Source organism: Myotis myotis, unplaced genomic scaffold (assembly GCF_014108235.1).
Source record: "Myotis myotis isolate mMyoMyo1 unplaced genomic scaffold, mMyoMyo1.p scaffold_m19_p_2, whole genome shotgun sequence".
Classification (NCBI taxonomy): Eukaryota; Metazoa; Chordata; class Mammalia; order Chiroptera; family Vespertilionidae; genus Myotis; species Myotis myotis.
Window position 1 is genome coordinate 136,245,468 of NW_023416324.1, and position 18,894 is coordinate 136,264,361.

Genomic DNA, 18,894 nt, shown 5'->3' on the forward strand with positions numbered 1-18,894 from the left:
ATTCCAGGGAGTAAAGATTATGTAGCTTAAGCATGATTGTTCATAGTTAAAGTGATTAATTACCCGCCTGGCACTTAGTTAAGACGTTTTATTCCCTCCCTAACTTCAGGGGAAAATCCCTACCTGGGGAAACACCCTTTCTCAGAGACCTTGGTTAAAACACATAGTGCCAAGAAGGTGAGCAAACATATTAAGAACAGTATGCCATATATGCCGGGTCCCTTGAAACCGCAAGGATGGACCGGCTCCCGGCAAGAGTTGGGTAGAGGGGGCAAAAGGGGGGAAATAGGGACATCCTATATCCCATATAATAAAACCGTAATATGCAAATTGATCGAACTGCAGAACAACCCATTGTTATGATAGGCACTGACCACCAGGGGCCAGATGCTCAATGCAGGAGCTGCCCCATGGTGGTCAGTGCACTCTCACAGGGAAAGCGCTGCTGAGCTAAAAGCCTAGCTTAAGGGCTGGTGATTGCAGCAGCAGTGGTGGCGGGAACGAGGGGTCCTGGACTGCAAGAGGGCGCAGGCCGGGCTGAGGGACCCCCGCCCTCCAGTGCACGAATTCGTGCACCGGGCCTCTTGTCCTATCTAATAAAAGAGAAACATGGTAATTGGCGTACGACCGCTACCCTTCCCATTGGCTAACCAGGGTGATATTCAAATTAACTGCCAACAAAGATGGCGGTTAATTTGCATATGTAGGCGCAATGCTGGGAGGTGAAAGGGGAAGACGCCGCCTGCCACACGGTGATTGGAAACCAAAGTGGCAGCTAAGAGCCGGGTGTCAAGGCAAAAGTGGCCCTGGGGCTCAAATGGAAGGAGGTGATGGTGGGGCCCCGCCCCCTGTGCGGCCAGGCCATCGGTGCGGAGATCAGGTGGAACATGGGGATGACAAGGGCCCCCGCCCCGTGTGCAGCCCGCTCCATGTGCGACCAGGCCATCAGCAGGCAGCTCAGGCTGAATGAGGGGATGACAGGGGTCCCTGCCCCGTGTGCAGCCCGCTCCATGTGCGACCAGCCATTGGCAGGCAACTCAGGCTGAACGAGGGGATGGCAGGGGTCCCCACCCCGTGTGCAGCCTGCTCCATGTGCGGCCAGGCCATCCGCGCGGAGCTCAGGGGGGAAGCGGCAAAGGCGGGGTCCCGTCCCGTGTGCAGCCCGCCCTGTGTACAGCCCTTCCTGAGTGCAGCCCCAGCCATTTGTGGGGCTCAGAGGGAACATGGCGATGGCGTTGGCCCCGCCCCCTGTGCGCTCAGGCCATGGGCGTTGGGCTCAGGAGGCTCCACCAGCAAAGGGGACTGTGGTTTGGGAATGGGCACAAGGCAGACCTCCTGGTCCTTTCCCCTCAGCTGGCAGGCTCCTAGCAATCTTCAGTTTCTACTGAAAGGAATGTGCCGCCTCCACTGTGCAGCCTCCCAGGATTCGCAGGCTCTGGAGTGGAGACTTCAACAAGGACTTCAATACCTGCTCAGGGGAATAACCACCACCTTCCTATTCCACAGCTGCTTCTGTGTCTGCAAGAAGTGTGCATGCTCCTTTCTGTGACATGGACAGGGTGAGAGCCTGAGTTGAGGGGTTCCACCATAGCATAGCAGCTGGACCAGTGCAGGGATGGAGGGAGGGAGGGGGGGGAAGGAGCAAGGGGGAAGCCCTGGTTCCCTGCTCCTCCTCCCACAGGCATGGCCCTTGTTGCTGTTATGATAAAAACAGTTGTGTTTTTCTAACTCTGTCTGGGTAAAGGAAACAAGTGTCTGTGGATTTCTGATCTTATTCTGAGAGCTGCCAGTTAATCCCTCTGGATGCATCATATCCAACCTCTATAGGATCCGAGGGGCAGGATCAACCTTGGTTCCATAGTTGAGGAAATTGACCAATAAACACAGGTGTCTCATGCCTCAGTGTTAACTACCACAGAAATCTCCGGGTAATGACTCAGATTCTATATGTAAGGGTATATTTTCTTCTGTTTTCATGTTTAATTCAGCCTCAAGAATCAAATAATACAATAAAGAATAAAATGAGTTCAGGGGGCTCAGCATTGTATTCCCAGGGCCTTTCGTCCCACACAAACCGCAGAGCTCAGTTATCCTGAGATGAAAGGAAAGGAAAGAGAAACATGAAAGGTTTCCCAGATCAGTCACAGAGACATCTCATAACCACATATTAAGGACACGGCATTAACTTAGGAGTGGAAAGGGCACAAATGGAATAGAATATGGAGCCACTTGGAGTGAGCAGGCCAGCAGGGGGACAGTTAGGGGCAAGCAGGCCAGCAGGGGGTGGGGGTAGTTAGGGGCAAGCAGGACAGCAGGGGTGAGCACATTGGTACAGGGGGAAGTTGGGGCTGATCAGGCTGGCGGGGGGGGGGCAGCATTTGGGGGCGAGTAGGCTGGTGGCAGGGGAAAGTTGGGGGCAAGCAGGCTGGCATGCAGAGTGGTTAGGGGCAATCAGGCAAGCAGGCAGGTGAGTGGTTAGGAGCCAGCAGTCCCCGATTGTGAGAGGGATGTCCGACTGCCAGTTTAGGCCCGATCCCTGTAAACCAGCAGTAGGACATCCTTCCAGGGGTCCCAGATTGGAGAGAGTGCAGGCCGGGCTGAGGGACACTCCCCCCAGCCCCCAAGTGCACAAATTTTTGTGCACCGGGCCACTAGTCCTATCTAATAAAAGAGAAACATGGTAATTAGTGTACAACCGCTACCCTTCCCATTGGCTAATCAGGGAAATATGCAAATTAATTGCCAGCCAAGATGGCCACCGGCAGCCAGGCAGCTTGAAACTAACATGAGGCTTGCTTGCTTCAGTGACGGAGGACTCCAACGTTCCCCGCCTGCCGCTGCTGGCCTCTGAGCTGCAACTCTAAGCAACTGTGTAACAAATATAGAAGCTAAACAAACCCTAGAAACCTGCTTTAGTCCGCCGGGCTTCAGCCAGCAGGATTGCAACATTGTAAGCAAAGGTCAGAAACCTACTTTCAGCAGCGGAGGCCTAAGAGCTGGAGCCAAGCCTCAAAGCTAAAGCTGGCCCAGAATAAAAAAGGAAAAAAAAGAAAAAAAGGAGCGGTTGGGAGCTTCATTCACCCGCCAGCCTGAAAACAGCCCTCAGCCCCTCACCCAGAGTGGCCAGGCACCCTAGTGGGGACCCCCACCCTGAAGGGTGTGTGACCAGCTGCAAACAGCCATCATCCCCTCACCCAGGCTGGCCAGGCACCCCAGTAGGGACCCCCACCCTGATCCAGGACACCCTTCAGGGCAAACCAGCCGGCACCTACCCATGCACCAGGCCTCTATCCTATATAGTAAAAGAGTAATATGCCTCCCAGCACCGGGATCAGCGGAGCCGCGAGGCCTCCCGGCACCGGGATCAGCGTGACAGGGGGCAGCGCCCAAACCCCCTGATTGCCCTGCAGCTCTGTGTGTGACAGGGGGCGGGGCCACAACCTCCCTATTGGCCCTGCTCTCTTCGTGATGGGAACGCGCCCCAACCCCCTGATCATCCCTGCGGCTCTGTGTGTGACGGTGTGGCGCCCCAACCCCTGATCGGCCCTGCTCTGTGTGTGATGGTGTGGCGCCCCAACCCCCCCCACCCCCCACGGGCCCTGCTCTGTGTGTGATGGGGTAGAGCCATAACCTCCCCATCGGCCCTGCCCTGAGTGTGAGAGTGGCAGCGCTCCAACCCCCTGATCGGCCTTGCTCTGTGGGTGATAGAGGGCGGCGCCCCAACCCCCTGATGGGCCCTGCTCTGTGTGTGACAGGGTACAGAGCCCCAACCCCCGTTATGGGCCCTGCTCTGTGAGTGACAGGGGGAAGTGCCCCAACACCCTGATTGGCCCTGCTCTGTGCATGACGGGGTGGCGCCGCAACCTCCCCATCGACCCTGCCTTGAGTGTGACAGGGGACGGTGCCCCAACCCCCCAATCGGCCCTACCCTGAGCGTGACTGAGGGTGGCATCACAACCTCCTGATCGCCCTGCTCTGTGCATGACAGGGGGCGGTGCCCCAACTCCCAAATCGGCCCTGCTCTGAGCCCGACCAGGGGCTGCACCTAGGGATTGGGCCTGCCCTCTGCCACCTGGGAGCAGGCCTAAGCCAGCAGGTCGTTATCTCCCGAGGGGTCCCAGACTGTGAGAGGGCACAGGCTGGGCTGAGGGGCCCCCCTCTCCCCCGAGTGCACAAATTTTTGTGCACCGGGCCTCTAGTAATAATAATAAAAGGCTAATATGCAAATTGACTGAACGGCGGAATGACCGGTTGCTATGATGAGCACTGGTCACCAGGGGGCAGACGCTTAATGCAGGAGCTGCCCCTGGTGGTCAGTGCACTTCCATATGGGGAGTGCCACTCAGCCAGAAGCTGGCTCATGGCTGGCCAGCGCAGTGGTGGTGGCAGGAGCCTCTCCCACCTTCGTGGCAGCACTAAGAATGTCCAACTAATGGTTTAGACCCGATTCCTTGGGGGCCTAAGCCTTTAGTCGGACATCCCCTGAGGGCTCCCTGGCTGCCAGAAGGATGTCTGACTGCAAGCCTAGGCCTGATCCCCTGGGGGGTGGGCCTAAGTCGACAGGTGGACATCCCCCAAGGGGTCCTGGACTGCAAATGGGCGCAGGCCGGGCTGAGGGACCCCCCGAGTGCACAAATTTTTGTGCACTGGGCCTCTAGTCCTATCTAATAATAGAGAAACATGGTAATTAGCCGTAACTTTGCTACCCTTTCCATTGGCTAATCAGCAAGATATGCAAATTAATCACCAGCCAAGATGGTGGTTAACTGCCAACAAAGATGGCGGCTAATTTGCATACTGCAGGCAGGGCGGGGCAGCACCATCCCGCCTGCCCCGCTGCCATCTGGGCCTGCTATTTGTGACCCGGGTGGTAGGCGGCCCATATGGGAACAGATCCAGGGCTGGCGCGGAACCCCAGCGATCGGCCTCCGGCCACGCCCACAAACGGCCCTCCAGTGGGGATCCCCGGACAGGTGCTAATGCACTGATCTGCCACTGGCCACGCCCACAAACGGCCCTCCAGGGGGATCCCCGGCTGACTGGTGCTAATGCACTGATCGGTCACTGGCACGCCCACAAACGGCCCTCCAGTGGGGATCCCCGGACAGGTGCTAATGCACTGATCTGCCACTGGTCATGCCCACAAACGGCCCTTCGCTGGGATCCCAGGCTGGCAGGTGCTAATGCACTGATTTTCCAAAACGCACACCCGGGCAGCCTTTGCCCTGCACGAACTATGCAGCCGGGAGAGGGGCCAGGGGCCGCTGGGAGCAGGGCGGGAACTGCCCGGGGTTTGCGTCAGGCAGCTCAGAGCAGAGTGCGAAGTATCCCCGCTGGTAGCTGCTTGCTCATTCACTTACTCCTCATTCATTCACTCATTCACTCACTCATTATTCACTCACTCAGCAAACCCTCTCAGGTCCATGGCACCAGGCCAGGCACTGAAGTTGAAGCAGGATAAGACAGAGCTATGTCCTCAAGATGTTAGTAATTCAGTATGCAGCCAGGAGAGGGGTGCCAGGCCGCTGGGAGCAGGGCGGGAACTTTCCCGGGGTGGGCTTCAGGGAGCCGGGAGTGAGGCCGGAACTTTTGCCATGTTGCCATGGCAACGTGTTCCCGCCCCTTAGCTGCTTGCTCATTCACTTACTTGCTCATTCATTCACTCATTCACTCACTCATTATTCACTCACTCAGCAAACCCTCTCAGGTCCCTGGCACCAGGCCAGGCACTGAAGTTGAAGCAGGATAAGACAGAGCTAAGTCCTCAAGATGTTAGTAATTCAGTAGGGTGAAGCAGGCACATGAACGAGGCAGTTGTATGCACAGATGCAGTGTACTGGGTTCTGTGAGGGCTGTAACTAACGCCGACTTTGTTCTCTTGATAAAATGGGGCCTCGGGAGCCAGGCTGCCCAAGCCTGTAGGCCTGTGCCTAGGCCAGGAGTGGCTGGGGTCCCGGAACATGACAGTGGGTGCAGGTTGGGCTGAGTGGTCTGGCCCCACTCCTCACCCTCACCCCCGAGTGCACAAATTTTTGTGCACCGGGCTACTAGTATATATATAAAAGCCTAAGTTACTGTACTGACTGAATGACCAGTCGACCACTCGCTATGCCGCTCAACACAAGAGCTGCCCCCTGTGGTCAGTGTGTTACCACAGCCAACCTCCCTTGGCTCCTTTCCTCAGCCCCTCCTCACTGCTGGCTGGCCCCTCCGATTGGCTCCAATGGGGGGGGGGGGAGCTGGCCAGGTAATGTCCCACAGCCCCTCCCACCCTGGCTGGCCAACCTCCTGTGGCCCCTCTCCTCGGCTGGCCTCCTGTGGCCCCTCCCCCTGGCTGGACAACCCCTATCGTCCCCAGTTGGGAGTGGGCCAACCTCTCACAGTCTTTCCCCCCTGGCCCTGATGGGGGGGCCACAGGCCAACCTCCCATGGTGCCTCCCCCTGGCTGGCTGTTCTCCCTGATAGCCCCGATTGGGGGGCCAGCTGGCCAACCTCCCACAGTCCCTCCCCCTGGCCAGCTCCCTAATAGGCCTCAATTGCCGGCCAGGCCAAGGGACCCTATCTGTGCATGAATTTGTGCACCAGGCCTCTAGTATCTCCATATATTTGAATTTTCCAGCTTTTTTCCTGTTACTAATTTCTTAATTTATCATATTGTGATTGGAATAGGTAGTTGGTTTGATTTCAGTCTTCTTAAATTTACTAAGATTGTTTGTGGCATGTCATATGATTTATCCTGGTGAATGTTTCGTGTGCACTTGAGAAGAGTATATTTTGGTGCTGGTAGAAGGCATGTTCTATAAATGCATGTCAGGCCCATTTGATCTGAAGTATATTTCTATTCCAGTGTTTCTGTGTTGGATTTTTGTCTGGATGATTTATCCATTACTGAAAATTTGGTATTGAGGCATGATATTTCAAATACCTCCAAAACTTGCTTTCCAAAAATTGTATATTTTATGTATTTAACTGGTACCTTGTATTTAAAATTATTTCCTTTATAGGTAAAATTTGTTACCACACTCCAAACTTTATTTTATACTTTTGATATATGATCCATGCTTGAAACATATTAACAATTACCTTCGACTTAAAAGTTTTTTAAATACTCGTAGATGTGGTTATCAGGTGCTTGTGTTCATGAAATTTTTACTTTTTAAATCAATTTGATCTATTTAATACTTTTATTATTCTTTTGCTCATTGTGCATATGGAGAATCCTGTGATGTGGGTGTCTTGTGTTCTCCCCAAAGAAACAAACTTAAAAGGACACTACACTAGTTAAGGGTAGAACAGGGATGAGAACTCATTTCTCAAATCTTAGTTCATTATTTTTTTACTGTTCAGATCATATACTCTTCCTATGTGGGACTGTATTTATAAATCCCTGGTTTTTGTTTTGAATATATGCCAGCTGGCTTCAAAATTTATTTGTGTTGGAAAGAATTGAGTATATTATTATTTTGTTTTTCAGGGGTTCTCAACCAAATAAGACAGTAGATAAGAATTGTTCAAAGCGGGCTACACATACCAAAGAAAAGAGAAGAGGTGATGATGGCATTTCTCTTGTAGTGTCTGATACTCAGTCTAAAGGTTTGTTTAACTTTGAAAACTTGTTATTTAAATTTTTGTGTATTGCACTTGTAATAATTTTTAAAAGTTGAGAGAGAGAGAGAGAGAGAGAGAGAGAGAGAGAGAGAGAGAGAGAGAGAGAGATATGAAAGAGAAAAATTCATCAGTTGACTCCCATACGTGACTGCCTGGGAATTGAGCCCACCACCTTCAGGATGATGCTCCGACCAACTGAGCCACAACAGCCAGGGTGCATTTGTAATAATTTCAAAATTTATGAATAACTTTATTCAATTTTATGTTTGAAGGATATGTGAAAATAAAGGTAGATTATTTTAACAACTCAAAGAAAATAGTTAAATTTATAATATGTATCCTATAGTATATATTTCTTGTTCTATTTATTAAATCCAAAAGTAAAGTTGATTATGTTGTTGTTGAGGCTGGGCATAGACCTATAAATTTATAATGTTTGTTTAGCTATTTCTGAGTGTTGTTTCCATGGATATATTTGGGATTGTTATTATTGCTAACTATATTACTATTATTATTATTATTAGCAGCTTCCCACTCTTTATCCTCCTATGAAATATATATTTTATTCATTAGAATTTCTCTCAATTCTAGGAAGATACCAATACAAGCCATTATTAGCATTTTTAAAGGTAAATACATCCCAGACTACTGAAAATTCTTTGTAGGCCTCCTGACATGTAGGGTTAATGAATTAACTTATTTTTTCTTTTTTGTCTCTTTTAAGAATTTAAAATAATTTTCAAAAATTTTCACAATTTACTACATTAGTCAGATGTGAAACTAACATCTTCATGGATCTCTTGGATTATTGCTAGCTCAAATTAGTGAGGTTTCTTATTTTCTTAATAATTTTTAAATTATTCACAAGAAAATTGGTCCTGTAATGACACCACAGAATTACTTTGTAGTTCCTTTGAAACACAGCTCTTTATACATTTTTAATTAGCTTTTTCATAGAAGAGACAAACTTAAAAGGACACTACACTAGTAACTTGGATGTATACAAGACACCAGCTGCAACTCTTATGAGGGCAGTCTATATAGAAAACATGTGACTCCATATTCATAATCTTTGAATTAGTCACTAACTGCATATAATGAAAGACATTTCTTTTCTTATGAATTGTGCTTTCCCAGCAATAATTACCTTTGGCTATCAAATATCAGTATTTGTACAAATGGGCTCAGTTTAGATACTATCAAGACACCATTAAGCCCTCACATTCCCCTGCTTTTCTAGGTGGAATAGGAATAGTTGAATTTTGCTTTCTGATTGGTGCCCTTCATACTTCAAAGTCACAGTGGAATTTTATATTTACAGCAGGGGGAAAAAATGCATGACAAAAGAAATGCTTTATACTTTCTTAGTATTCCTGAAGTTTCTCCTCATAGGTAAAGTGATTTTAAAAAAATAGGTATTGCCTGTCCAATGTAGCTCAGTTGTTGAGTGTACAGCCTATGAACCAGGAGGTCATGGTTCAATTCCTGGTCAGGGCATATGCCTGGGTTGTGGGCTCTATACCCTGGTAGGGGACGTGCAAGAGGCAGCTGATCAGTGAGTCTCTCTCATTGATGTTTCTCTCCCTCTCCCTTCCTCTCTGAAATCAATAAAAAAAATTAAAAAAAAGAAAATTAGGTATTGAAATGTTATCAAAAATCACCATGTTTTGATAACTATTGATGACTGTGTCTCATACCAGTTGTTTAACAGAAGGCCATAAATTAATGGGAATTCTGAATTATAGCCCATGCTTACCATTCTTTTGTAGCAAATTAAGTTTGTCTTGTGGAAATTGTTTTTAAGAAAATAATACGATAAAATCCTATATAATAATAGCTTAATATGCAAATTGACAGAAAGGCAGAGTGACTGGTTGCTATGATGCACGCTGACCACCAGGGGGAAGATTCTCAACGCAGGAGCTGCCCCCTGGTGGTCAGTGCGCTCCCACAGGGGGTGCGCTGCTCAGCCACAGCTGGGCTGACGGCTGGTGAGTGCAGCCGCCCACCTCTGTGGCAATGCTAAGGATGTCCAACTGATGGCTTAGGCCCACTCCCCATGGGACATCCCTGGGGGCTCCCCGACTTTGAAAGGGTGCAGGCCGGGCTGAGGTACCCCCTCTCTCCAAGTGCACGAATGTCACTGGGCCTCTAGTATTAAATATTTTTTGTTTACAGAAATTTTTCATCTCATTGACTTTATATGCTAGTAATATTTGCAAGTTAAGTTATATATATTACACAAGTAGAATCCTATTTTTACAATGTCTAGCTCAACCTAATAAATTAGTTTTCCATGAGATGGTTTTGGGACATGTGCAAATATTAAACTAGTTAAAGGAAAATTCCTGTGTAAACTACTTTTATAGTTTACAAAGTTAATGTGCTTTTCAAAATACTGTGTTGATGATTTGGTGGGGGGAGGTTTGTTTTCCTGGGGGAGGAAGCAAAGAACATTTTCTTTGGAAATTGGAAGATTGTTGACTGTCTTGGAGTTTTTGCCCTCAAACACAGTGCCCGTGTTTTAAGCAACAACAAAGATATTATGACTGTTAGTCATTAGGTGTCTATGAAGTTAGAGTAGGAGCAATAATAATTTGTAGTATTGAAGGAACTTTGAATGAATGGAGAGGTCAGGCTAGTTAGTGTGACATGAAGTCTATGTTATGAATTCAAGGAAGCTGCTTGGGACTTGCTGTGCATAAACTTTGAGCTTCTATTTGAGTTTCATATAGATTCAGAAAGCAAAATAGTTCAGGATAACCTTCAGTTAGTTAGAATCTATTGGAAGGTATTTTTGTATAATACATATATTTGTTAACTGAAATATTAAGCATTTTTAGTAATAATTGCCATGAGTTTCAAGAGAATGCCTTCTTGTCTGAAAAAAAGGGAGCACTTTTTTCTCTGTAGGGTAATAGATTTATTGGAGACTTCAAATGACAGGGTCTTGATTTTTAAAAAGAAGAAACTAACTGTAAAGCAAATTGATATTGTGAATGATTATGTATCACAGTCAGATGACGAAGAAAGGTAGTTTGGCTCCTTTTAAAAGAACAGTGATCAATACTCTTTCAAATTATTGGTTCTTTTCAATTATCTATCTATCTATCTATATCTTACATTTTAAAAAGACAACTAATTTCTAAAATCAATGAATTATAAAAATGTTTTAAGACATGAATTATCCACATTTTATTAAGACCCCCCTCCTCCTTTTTGGTTGTACAGTTGAATGCAGTTACAGCAAAAGGTAAAAACATGTTGTGATTGCTTTGCTTTGGTTACTAATGAATACTACCTTTTTACATATTTTCCTCATATTTATTGTACAAAGAATGTGCACTTTGTGTATGCATTTTAAAATAGGACATCTCTTCATACTTATCCATGTCAGTATGAGAATTTTACAGTGGACTTCTTTTTTAAATTAGCTTTGGAAGTAGTATAACAATTTTGATGATGTTTCTGAGAGCTCTTCTAAAAGGAATTCTTTCAGTACTTTTTGGTTATGTTTATGACCCTTGTTTTTTTAAGATCTTAACAGTGAAAGTAGTGGTTGTGATCATCTTGAAGAGGGGAGCAGAAACAAGAATGGTACATGTTCTGATTCAAAAATGGAACACACTCTGATTTCCAGGAAGAGAAAGAAAAGGCTTAGAAGTAATTTACCTGATTCTTATAATTCTACTTCTTTTTATAAATCAGCAGAACTGACAGTAAGTAGAGGTATTTAGATGTGACATGAAGTAATTTGTGCTATGATAAAAATGAATTGACCATGGCCAAATGATGTTTTTCTAGCTTTATTCTTTTATCATCAGATTTCTTTGTCTATTTTTTAAATTAAAAAAGGATTTAAATGAAACTTTTTTACATTTAATACAGTTATTGAAACAAACTTTAAATATCATGAATGAGTTAAAAAGTTAAGTTTGCTCCTCCTTTGATTCCACTCGTTACTTAGTACATTGGTGTACATTTCCTTTAGATGTGTTTTCTATTATTTTCCTTTATTTTAGCCAAATACTATTTGGGCTGTGCAGTTAATTGCTTTTTCACTTGGCCTGTAAAATTATGAGATTTATTTTAACAGTAGAAATTTACTTACCAACTTCTTTCAGCTTCTCTTATCTAGAGTTTGTAAGTAAAGAATTACCATTTTTAGTGCATATAGCACCTATTTTCAAAGACTTAGTATTGAGTAACAGTCCTATATAATAAAAGGCTAATATGCAAATAGACCGAATGGCAGAACAACTGGTCGCTATGATGCGCACTAACCACCAGGGGGCAGATGCTCAATGCAGGAGCTGCCCCCTAGTGGTCAATGCACTCCCACAGGGCGGAGCTCTGCTCAGCCAGAAATGGAGCTCACAACTGGCAAGTGCAGTGGCGGTGGCAGGAGCCTCTCCCGCCTCCACAGCAGCGCTAAGGATGTCCGACTAATAGCTTAGGCTCACTCCCTGTGGGCTCCTGGACTGCGAGAGGGCGCAGGCTGAGCTGAGGGACACCCCCTGAGTGCACAAATTTTGTGCACCGGGCCTCTAGTAAAAATATAAGGAGACAGCTTTTGATTTCTTTGATTCACAAGGCATTTCAGGACTTTCAGTACCTTTGAGTTATAATTATAAACATGACTTAAATTTATACAGTAACAGATGTGAAGGCAGTGATTGATTTTCACAATTTTTTATATTGTTATCTGATTAAGTTTTTAATTTTTTGCTCTTGTTACTAGCTACTTCTCTACAATATAGAGGAGAGAGCATGGCTCCTGAAGATATATAGACATGATGTCATATGGCTCTTTACTTTTATAAAACAAAACTTAAAAAAAATTCTCTCATTCTAAAGTTGACTTAGATCATGGAAGACCGTCTGAGGCCCTTGTAAATATGGGAGCCTCACCATCCTATCCTTTTAAAAACTGTTTAGGTGTCTGATTAGACAGTATATCTTTATACTTGGGAGACAACTACAAGAGTAATGCAGTATAATTGTGTAGTTTTCTATCCCTTTATTATAAAAATGATATATTTTTACTTTTATATTCTCCTTTAGGAATTTAAACTTAAAAAAATTCATTATGCTAGCCAATTTTGAAAAATGCTAATTTTTTGTATGCATTTATTTATGTTCAGAAAGAACAAGAAAATGACTCAACAGTATCGTCTGAGTTTGAAACGCAAAGTGAAAACCATGATCAAGATCCAAAACTGCTTAAAGAAATTACACCTGAACCTATGAAAAGTGACTTTACTGAACTACCTTCACTTAACAGTCAGGAATTGGCTTTGAGTGCTGCTCCCAAAAGCACTTCTGACTGTTCAATCACTGAAACTGTTGAGAGCTCCATTTCCACTGATACTTTGGGGATTGCTACCCTGGTTGAGAAGGATGAGAATAAGTTAAACACAATAGAAAAGCCTGTTTTAAGTGAACACAGTGAAGGCAACCAATCACTGATCTCAGCTGAACCAAGTAAGTAACAGGAGGACTATTAAGGTCTTAATTTTTTCTGCTCTACTTGGTTATTTTATTTCTTCTCTTGAACAAATTTGGCTAAGGCAATAAGAGATTTATGACATCACTGTGGGGTATATTAACTTTAGAAAAAAAAGACTTGTGGTTTTGGGACTTTATGAAGCTTTAATATTGATTTAGTTAAAAACAATGAAGTAATTTTTTTTTTTTTTTAGATTAGTATACTGTAGTTCATCTGATCAGATTTTAAAAGATCCTATAAGAATCATCATTATTGCCATTTGGTTGATGAAGCTGAAGTACACAGAGTTTAGGTGCTGTTTAATTATTGTCATTAATTTTTATTTAACTTTTGAGTATTTGATGTCACATGGTACATAAAAGGATATACAATGAATAGTCTTCCACATCTTTCCCTAGCCATCCAGTTCCCTCTCCTGGAAGCAACTAATGTAATAGGATTTAAAGTACAGATTAGAGCAGGGGTGGGCAAACTTTTTGACTCGAGGGCCACAATGGGTTCTTAAACTGGACCGGAGGGCTGGAACAAAAGCATGGATGGAGTGTTTGTGTGAACTAATATAAATTCAAAGTAAACATCATTACATAAAAGGGTACGGTCTTTTTTTTTTAGTTTTATTCATTTCAAACGGGCCGGATCCGGCCCGCGGGCTGTAGTTTGCCCACGGCTGGGTTAGAGTGATGGTAAAATACATTACCAGGACCAGAACTTGTTCCTAAGTTCTTCTCATGGCTTTATATCTGCAGGTAACTGCTAAATAATAGTACTGATTTGAAATTATTGCACATAGCTAGTATAAATCAGATAATGAATGAGTGATAGGCCAGTTTCTAAATTTAGAATAAAGTTGGATGATTAAATTTAATGGGATTATCAAAGATATATAGCATTAATGAGAAGTTCTCTTTTTGATAAGTGATTATTGAGACACATTTCTCCTTTTTTTTTTTTTTTTTTTTTTTTTTTACATTTTGCCTTTTTAGTTGTTGTTTCCAGTGATGAAGAAGGACCCATTGAACATAAAAATTCAGAAATTCTTAAGTTACAATCTAAGCAAGACCATAACGTCAGTAATGAGAATGAGAGTATTTCTGAATCAGCATTGTCAGAACTACCATTGACTACATGTGAATCGGTACAGGTAATTTATTTCTGCCTTCTAGTAGATAAATAGTGAAATATTCACTTTTGGCTAAAACCATTTTTTGTTTCATCAAGGAAAATATTGTAATAAAAGCTACTCATTTTTTAGTTTGAATTTTGAGATTAGTTTCAGAGAAATATTTATTTATCTTTATTTTGAAGTGAAAGGATTATACCATTTTTTTCTAGTCATTTATATTACAGTGGGGCCTTGACTTACGAGTTTAATTCGTTCCATGATGGAGCTCATAACTCAAATTACTCGTATGTCAAATCTTTAAGTGAATGAGTGAGACACGTGATGCTGGGCTGATGTTGTGGCGTTCACTGTTACGTTCGCTGCGCCAACTAGTGGTGGGGTATCTGAAGCTAGCTCGTAACTCGAATTTTAGCTCACAACTCAAAGCAAAAAATCGGCCGAGAGATGGCTCGTATCTTGAAAAACTCGTTAGTCGGGACACTCCTAAGTCAAGGCCCCACTGTACTTATTTTTAATAGTTCTCATTAGACATTTAAGAACTTTATCGAAACTTTTTCTAGGGTAAAAGTTTCCAATATTTTTCTGGTCTTGCAGTACTATAACCACTTGGACTTATTCCTTTCCCTCACATGCTATTAAGGCAATACAATATAGAGGAGAGAGCATGGCTTCTGGAGATATACAAACTTGTGTTCAAATCCTGCCTCTGCCATCAGTTTAAGTCCTTTTTTATTTTCCTTCTTACAGAACATAATAAATGATTGTCTCTGATGGTTTACTGTCAGCCACTTGTGTTTTTGACATAGCACTTTGAAGAGTCTAGCTCTAAAGTAAGATTCAAGTCATTTATTGTCAGTGTTTGTTCATATTATGAACCTCTGATTATGTTGTTTTTAAGAAATGGTTATCAGTGACCACAAGTACAGAATTATGGTAAACTTCTGTCTGTTCTTAAATAATGTCAGAGGCTGTTATTCTGTAGAATGTGATGAAGAATTTGGTCAGTTTTATAAAAAGAGTCTGATGGTGTGATTAGTTTCACCAGTATTTCTATTGCATTAAGAATTCCGTATGCCGTAACCAGTTTGGCTCAGTGGATAGAGCGTCGTCCTGTGGACTGAAGGGTCCCAGGTTCGTTTCCGGTCAAGGGCATGTGCCTTGGTTGCGGGTACATCCCCAGTGGGCGGTGTGCAGGAGGCAGCTGATCGATGTTTCTCTCTCATCGATGTTTCTAACTCTGTCTCTCTCCCTTCCTCTCTGTAAAAAATCAATAAAATATATTTAAAAAAATAAAAAGAATTCCGTACAGAGATCACCTCAGCAACTGTGTTCTGAATTTTTGTTAAAATGTAACCGTTCTTGCCCATTGGGCAATAGCATACTTGATGGGTTAGTTGTTTTTGTAATTGAAACAGTGTCATTGTTGATAATGAGTTCAAACTTCTAGAATCAGGGGTAGGAGACATCTGGCTAAGGCCAGCAAAATCCTTTGGTCTGGCTCTGCCAAGCCATTAGGGGTGAGTTAATTAAATGTTTGACCAAATATAGCAGGCTAATTTTTAAGTTGATAATTTTGGCCCACAAATGATACTATAAATATCCAAATGGCCCTTGGCAGAAAAATGGTTCCCCATCCCTTTTCTAGATGAATTACAGTTCCTTTGGCAGCATATAAGTTTACAATGCAGTATGAAAGATCATATTATAGGGAAATAACAGGCCCTGGCTGGGTAGCTCATGCAGTGGTCGGCAAACTGCGGCTTGCGAGCCACATGCGGTTCTTTGGTCCCCTGAGTGTGTCTCTTCCACAAAATACCGACTTCTGCACATGGGCCACGAAGTTTCAATCGCACTGTATGTGTGCGCCCGCACGTGGTATTTTGTGGAAGAGCTACACTCAAGGGGCCAAAGAGCCGCACGTGGCTCGCGAACCGCAGTTTGCCAACCACTAGGTTAGAGCATCGTCCCAATACGCCAAGGTTTTGGGTTCAATCCCTGGTCAGAGCACTTACAAGAAGCAAGCAACGAATGCATAAACAGGTGGAACAAAATCTCTCTTCTCTCTGTCTTTCTCTGTCTCTCTCTCTCTCTCACCAATCAATCAATAAAAATTAAAAAAAAATTTTTTATTGATTTTTTACAGAGAAGAAGGGAGAGGGGTAGAGAGAAACATCGATGAGAGAGAAACATTGATCAGCTGCCTCCTGCACACCCCCTACTGGGGATGTGCCGCAACCAAGGTACGTGCCCTTGACCAGAATCAAACCCAGGACCCTTCAGTCCGCAGGCTGACGCTCTATCCACTGAACCAAACCGGTTAGGGCCAATCAATAAAAAATTTTTAAAAAGTAACATCTCCTCTAGAACTGACAGAATATGATCACAGCCAAATAGCAAATAATGTGGAGACCTACCAGCATCTATAAGGCAGAATCCCATAACATCGCCACACTCTCCCTTGTTTCCAGTTTCAGGTGAAGTTATGAGAAACATGGATTGCTCATTTTTGGGAGGCAGTTAGTCTTTACAAACTGTGATACCCAATAAGAAATTATTTCTATTCTATCTTGTAATTTTATTACTTAAACAGAGAAAGACAGAGTTTTCTCCAACTGATTACAATCACTTATAGTTGATTTGATTCCCCTTTTTACTTAGGGGATCAGAATAGTACAGTAAACAATAAAAGACAAGAATGACAAAAAAATTCCATTAAGCAATCATTATGAACTGGGTTAAAAATAATGAGTACTGTGTAAGTTTTAGATGAGGACTAATATTTTCTAGAGGTAGGTAGAGAGTTAATACATGCATAATTGCTCTAGTGATAATTTATTTGGTTACTTGTGATGTTAGGCTTAAAGCAAGATAATGTACAAAGGCAAGGCAAACATGGAATTGAAAAAGTCATTTTTGCACAGTGTAGAATTCAGTAGAGGCTGTGGGCAGCAGCTGTTGCTGATACTGCCTGGTTATCTGTTGTCATTTAAAAGCAGAGTTCTGTAGTTGTTTGTGTGGAAGTGGTATGAATTTTGAAGTTTTAGGCAACTGGTTGGCTATCCTCAGACATAGATCATATAGTAAAACATAGATTTTATGTAACTGATGGGTTTTAGGTATTTATATCCCTTTATTGATCACTAAACTCTCAGTAGCTAAGAGCATCATCTTGTTTATGGAAGCAATTTTGTGTGGTTGAAATAACTCTTGGCTTGGCGATAGAGACTTGAATTTGTCTTAGCTCTGCTTTTTAGTAACTGCATTACCTTGGGCAAGTCACTTAACCAGCCAAAACATCTATTAACTTAAGTGGGAAAAAAGAGAACTACTTCATGGAGTGGCTGTGGGATAAAAAGAGAGAGTATATTTAAAAACTCATTTTAAACTAAATCACTATATAAATCGTAATTTACTTCTATCGCGTTAACAATGAATAAAGGGAATATTGAGTTTGAAATCATGCCTTTGATACAGAGGAAGATTGATGCAGTTCTAATTTCTAGAACTTAGACCCGGAATTAATTTAGGAATCGACTATTTGGAGTAATTTTCTCAAGGTAAATCATAGTTTTTAAGAAAAGTAATCTAGATAATATTTCCTCACAGTAACAACAGTAAAAAATTCTTCAGTTCCATTAATAGTAATTTAAAGAAGTATCTGACTTTGGAAAAGCATTGTCAACATTTATATAATACTTAGGGTTATAAGAATTTTATAATTTATTCCTTGTTAGGCTTCATCTGAATTATGTCCTGCCATGGAAAACACTTCCTGTATTATGCCTAGTAATGAGATGGATCTACAACTGGATTTTGTATTTACTTCTATTTATATTGGTAAAATAAAAGGAGCTTCTAAAGGTTGTGTTACAGTAAGTATATCTAAATTTTTTTTTCTTTTTTTTAGTTTTGGATATTAGACAAAGTATTTCATATTATCTTCTCTTTTTTTAGTGCAAGTGAAAATAGAACTGAGAATAATTTGATATGGGACAATTTAAATTTGTCATACATTGAAACACGTCTTTAATTGGAGGGGGATTCCTAAAATCACAGGGGAATGTCCTAAAATTATATTTCTGATCTAATGAAAATCATGTATAAAAACTACATATTGATAGTTTTTGAGCTATAAAATTAATTTAATAGTAAATTATATTTTTATTCAGGTTGCAGTTGGGAGCGCAAATAAGACATCTCATTAAGGCTTATGTGAAATACTTCCTTTTCTAGGAATCCTTTTGTGATTTCTTCTTTCTAGCCAGAATTAACTTCTCCCTTTACTGTGTACTTATAGCACTTTGTTTGTACATCTATTGTAATATTTATTCTATGTGTTTATAATTGTTTATATTCTTGCCTGAACTGCTCCATTAGACTTTAAGCTTCTTATGATAAAGAGCCATGCTTTTATTTTTTTTTTATTCTTCCATAAATGGCTAAAATTTAAGTAGGCCCTATAAACTTTAGTTAAAATGAATTGACTACATCAGATTATAACTTAAGTATTTTCCTAGAAGTTTTATTGATGTTTCACTGTGTTAGAAATAAAGCAGGGAATATAAAAATAGTAAGACATGGCCTCTGCTTTCAAGGAGTTTACAGTATAACTAGAGGCCCAGTGCATGAAAACTCATGCACTCGGGGAGAGGGT

The 18,894-nt window shown here is 42.7% G+C and overlaps 1 protein-coding gene across 15 annotated transcripts in view; it reads left to right on the forward strand.

Moving 5' to 3' along the window:
- SENP7 (SUMO specific peptidase 7) overlaps nt 1–18,894 on the forward strand; it is a 171,556-nt gene that overhangs the window by 112,469 nt on the left and 40,193 nt on the right. For 13 of the 15 annotated variants that reach the window (XR_004973975.1, XM_036348881.1, XM_036348889.1 and 10 more), the window contains 5 exons: nt 7,475–7,593; nt 11,146–11,327; nt 12,753–13,092; nt 14,101–14,258; nt 17,975–18,112. Coding sequence is in view for 14 of the 15 variants with exons in the window: in XM_036348881.1 (XP_036204774.1) it covers nt 7,475–7,593; nt 11,146–11,327; nt 12,753–13,092; nt 14,101–14,258; nt 17,975–18,112 (937 nt within the window). In the remaining variant the exon portion in view is untranslated. The remainder of the gene's footprint in view (nt 1–7,474; nt 7,594–11,145; nt 11,328–12,752; nt 13,093–14,100; nt 14,259–17,974; nt 18,113–18,894) is intronic. The other 2 variants (XM_036348883.1, XM_036348885.1) reach the window with 1 other exon arrangement.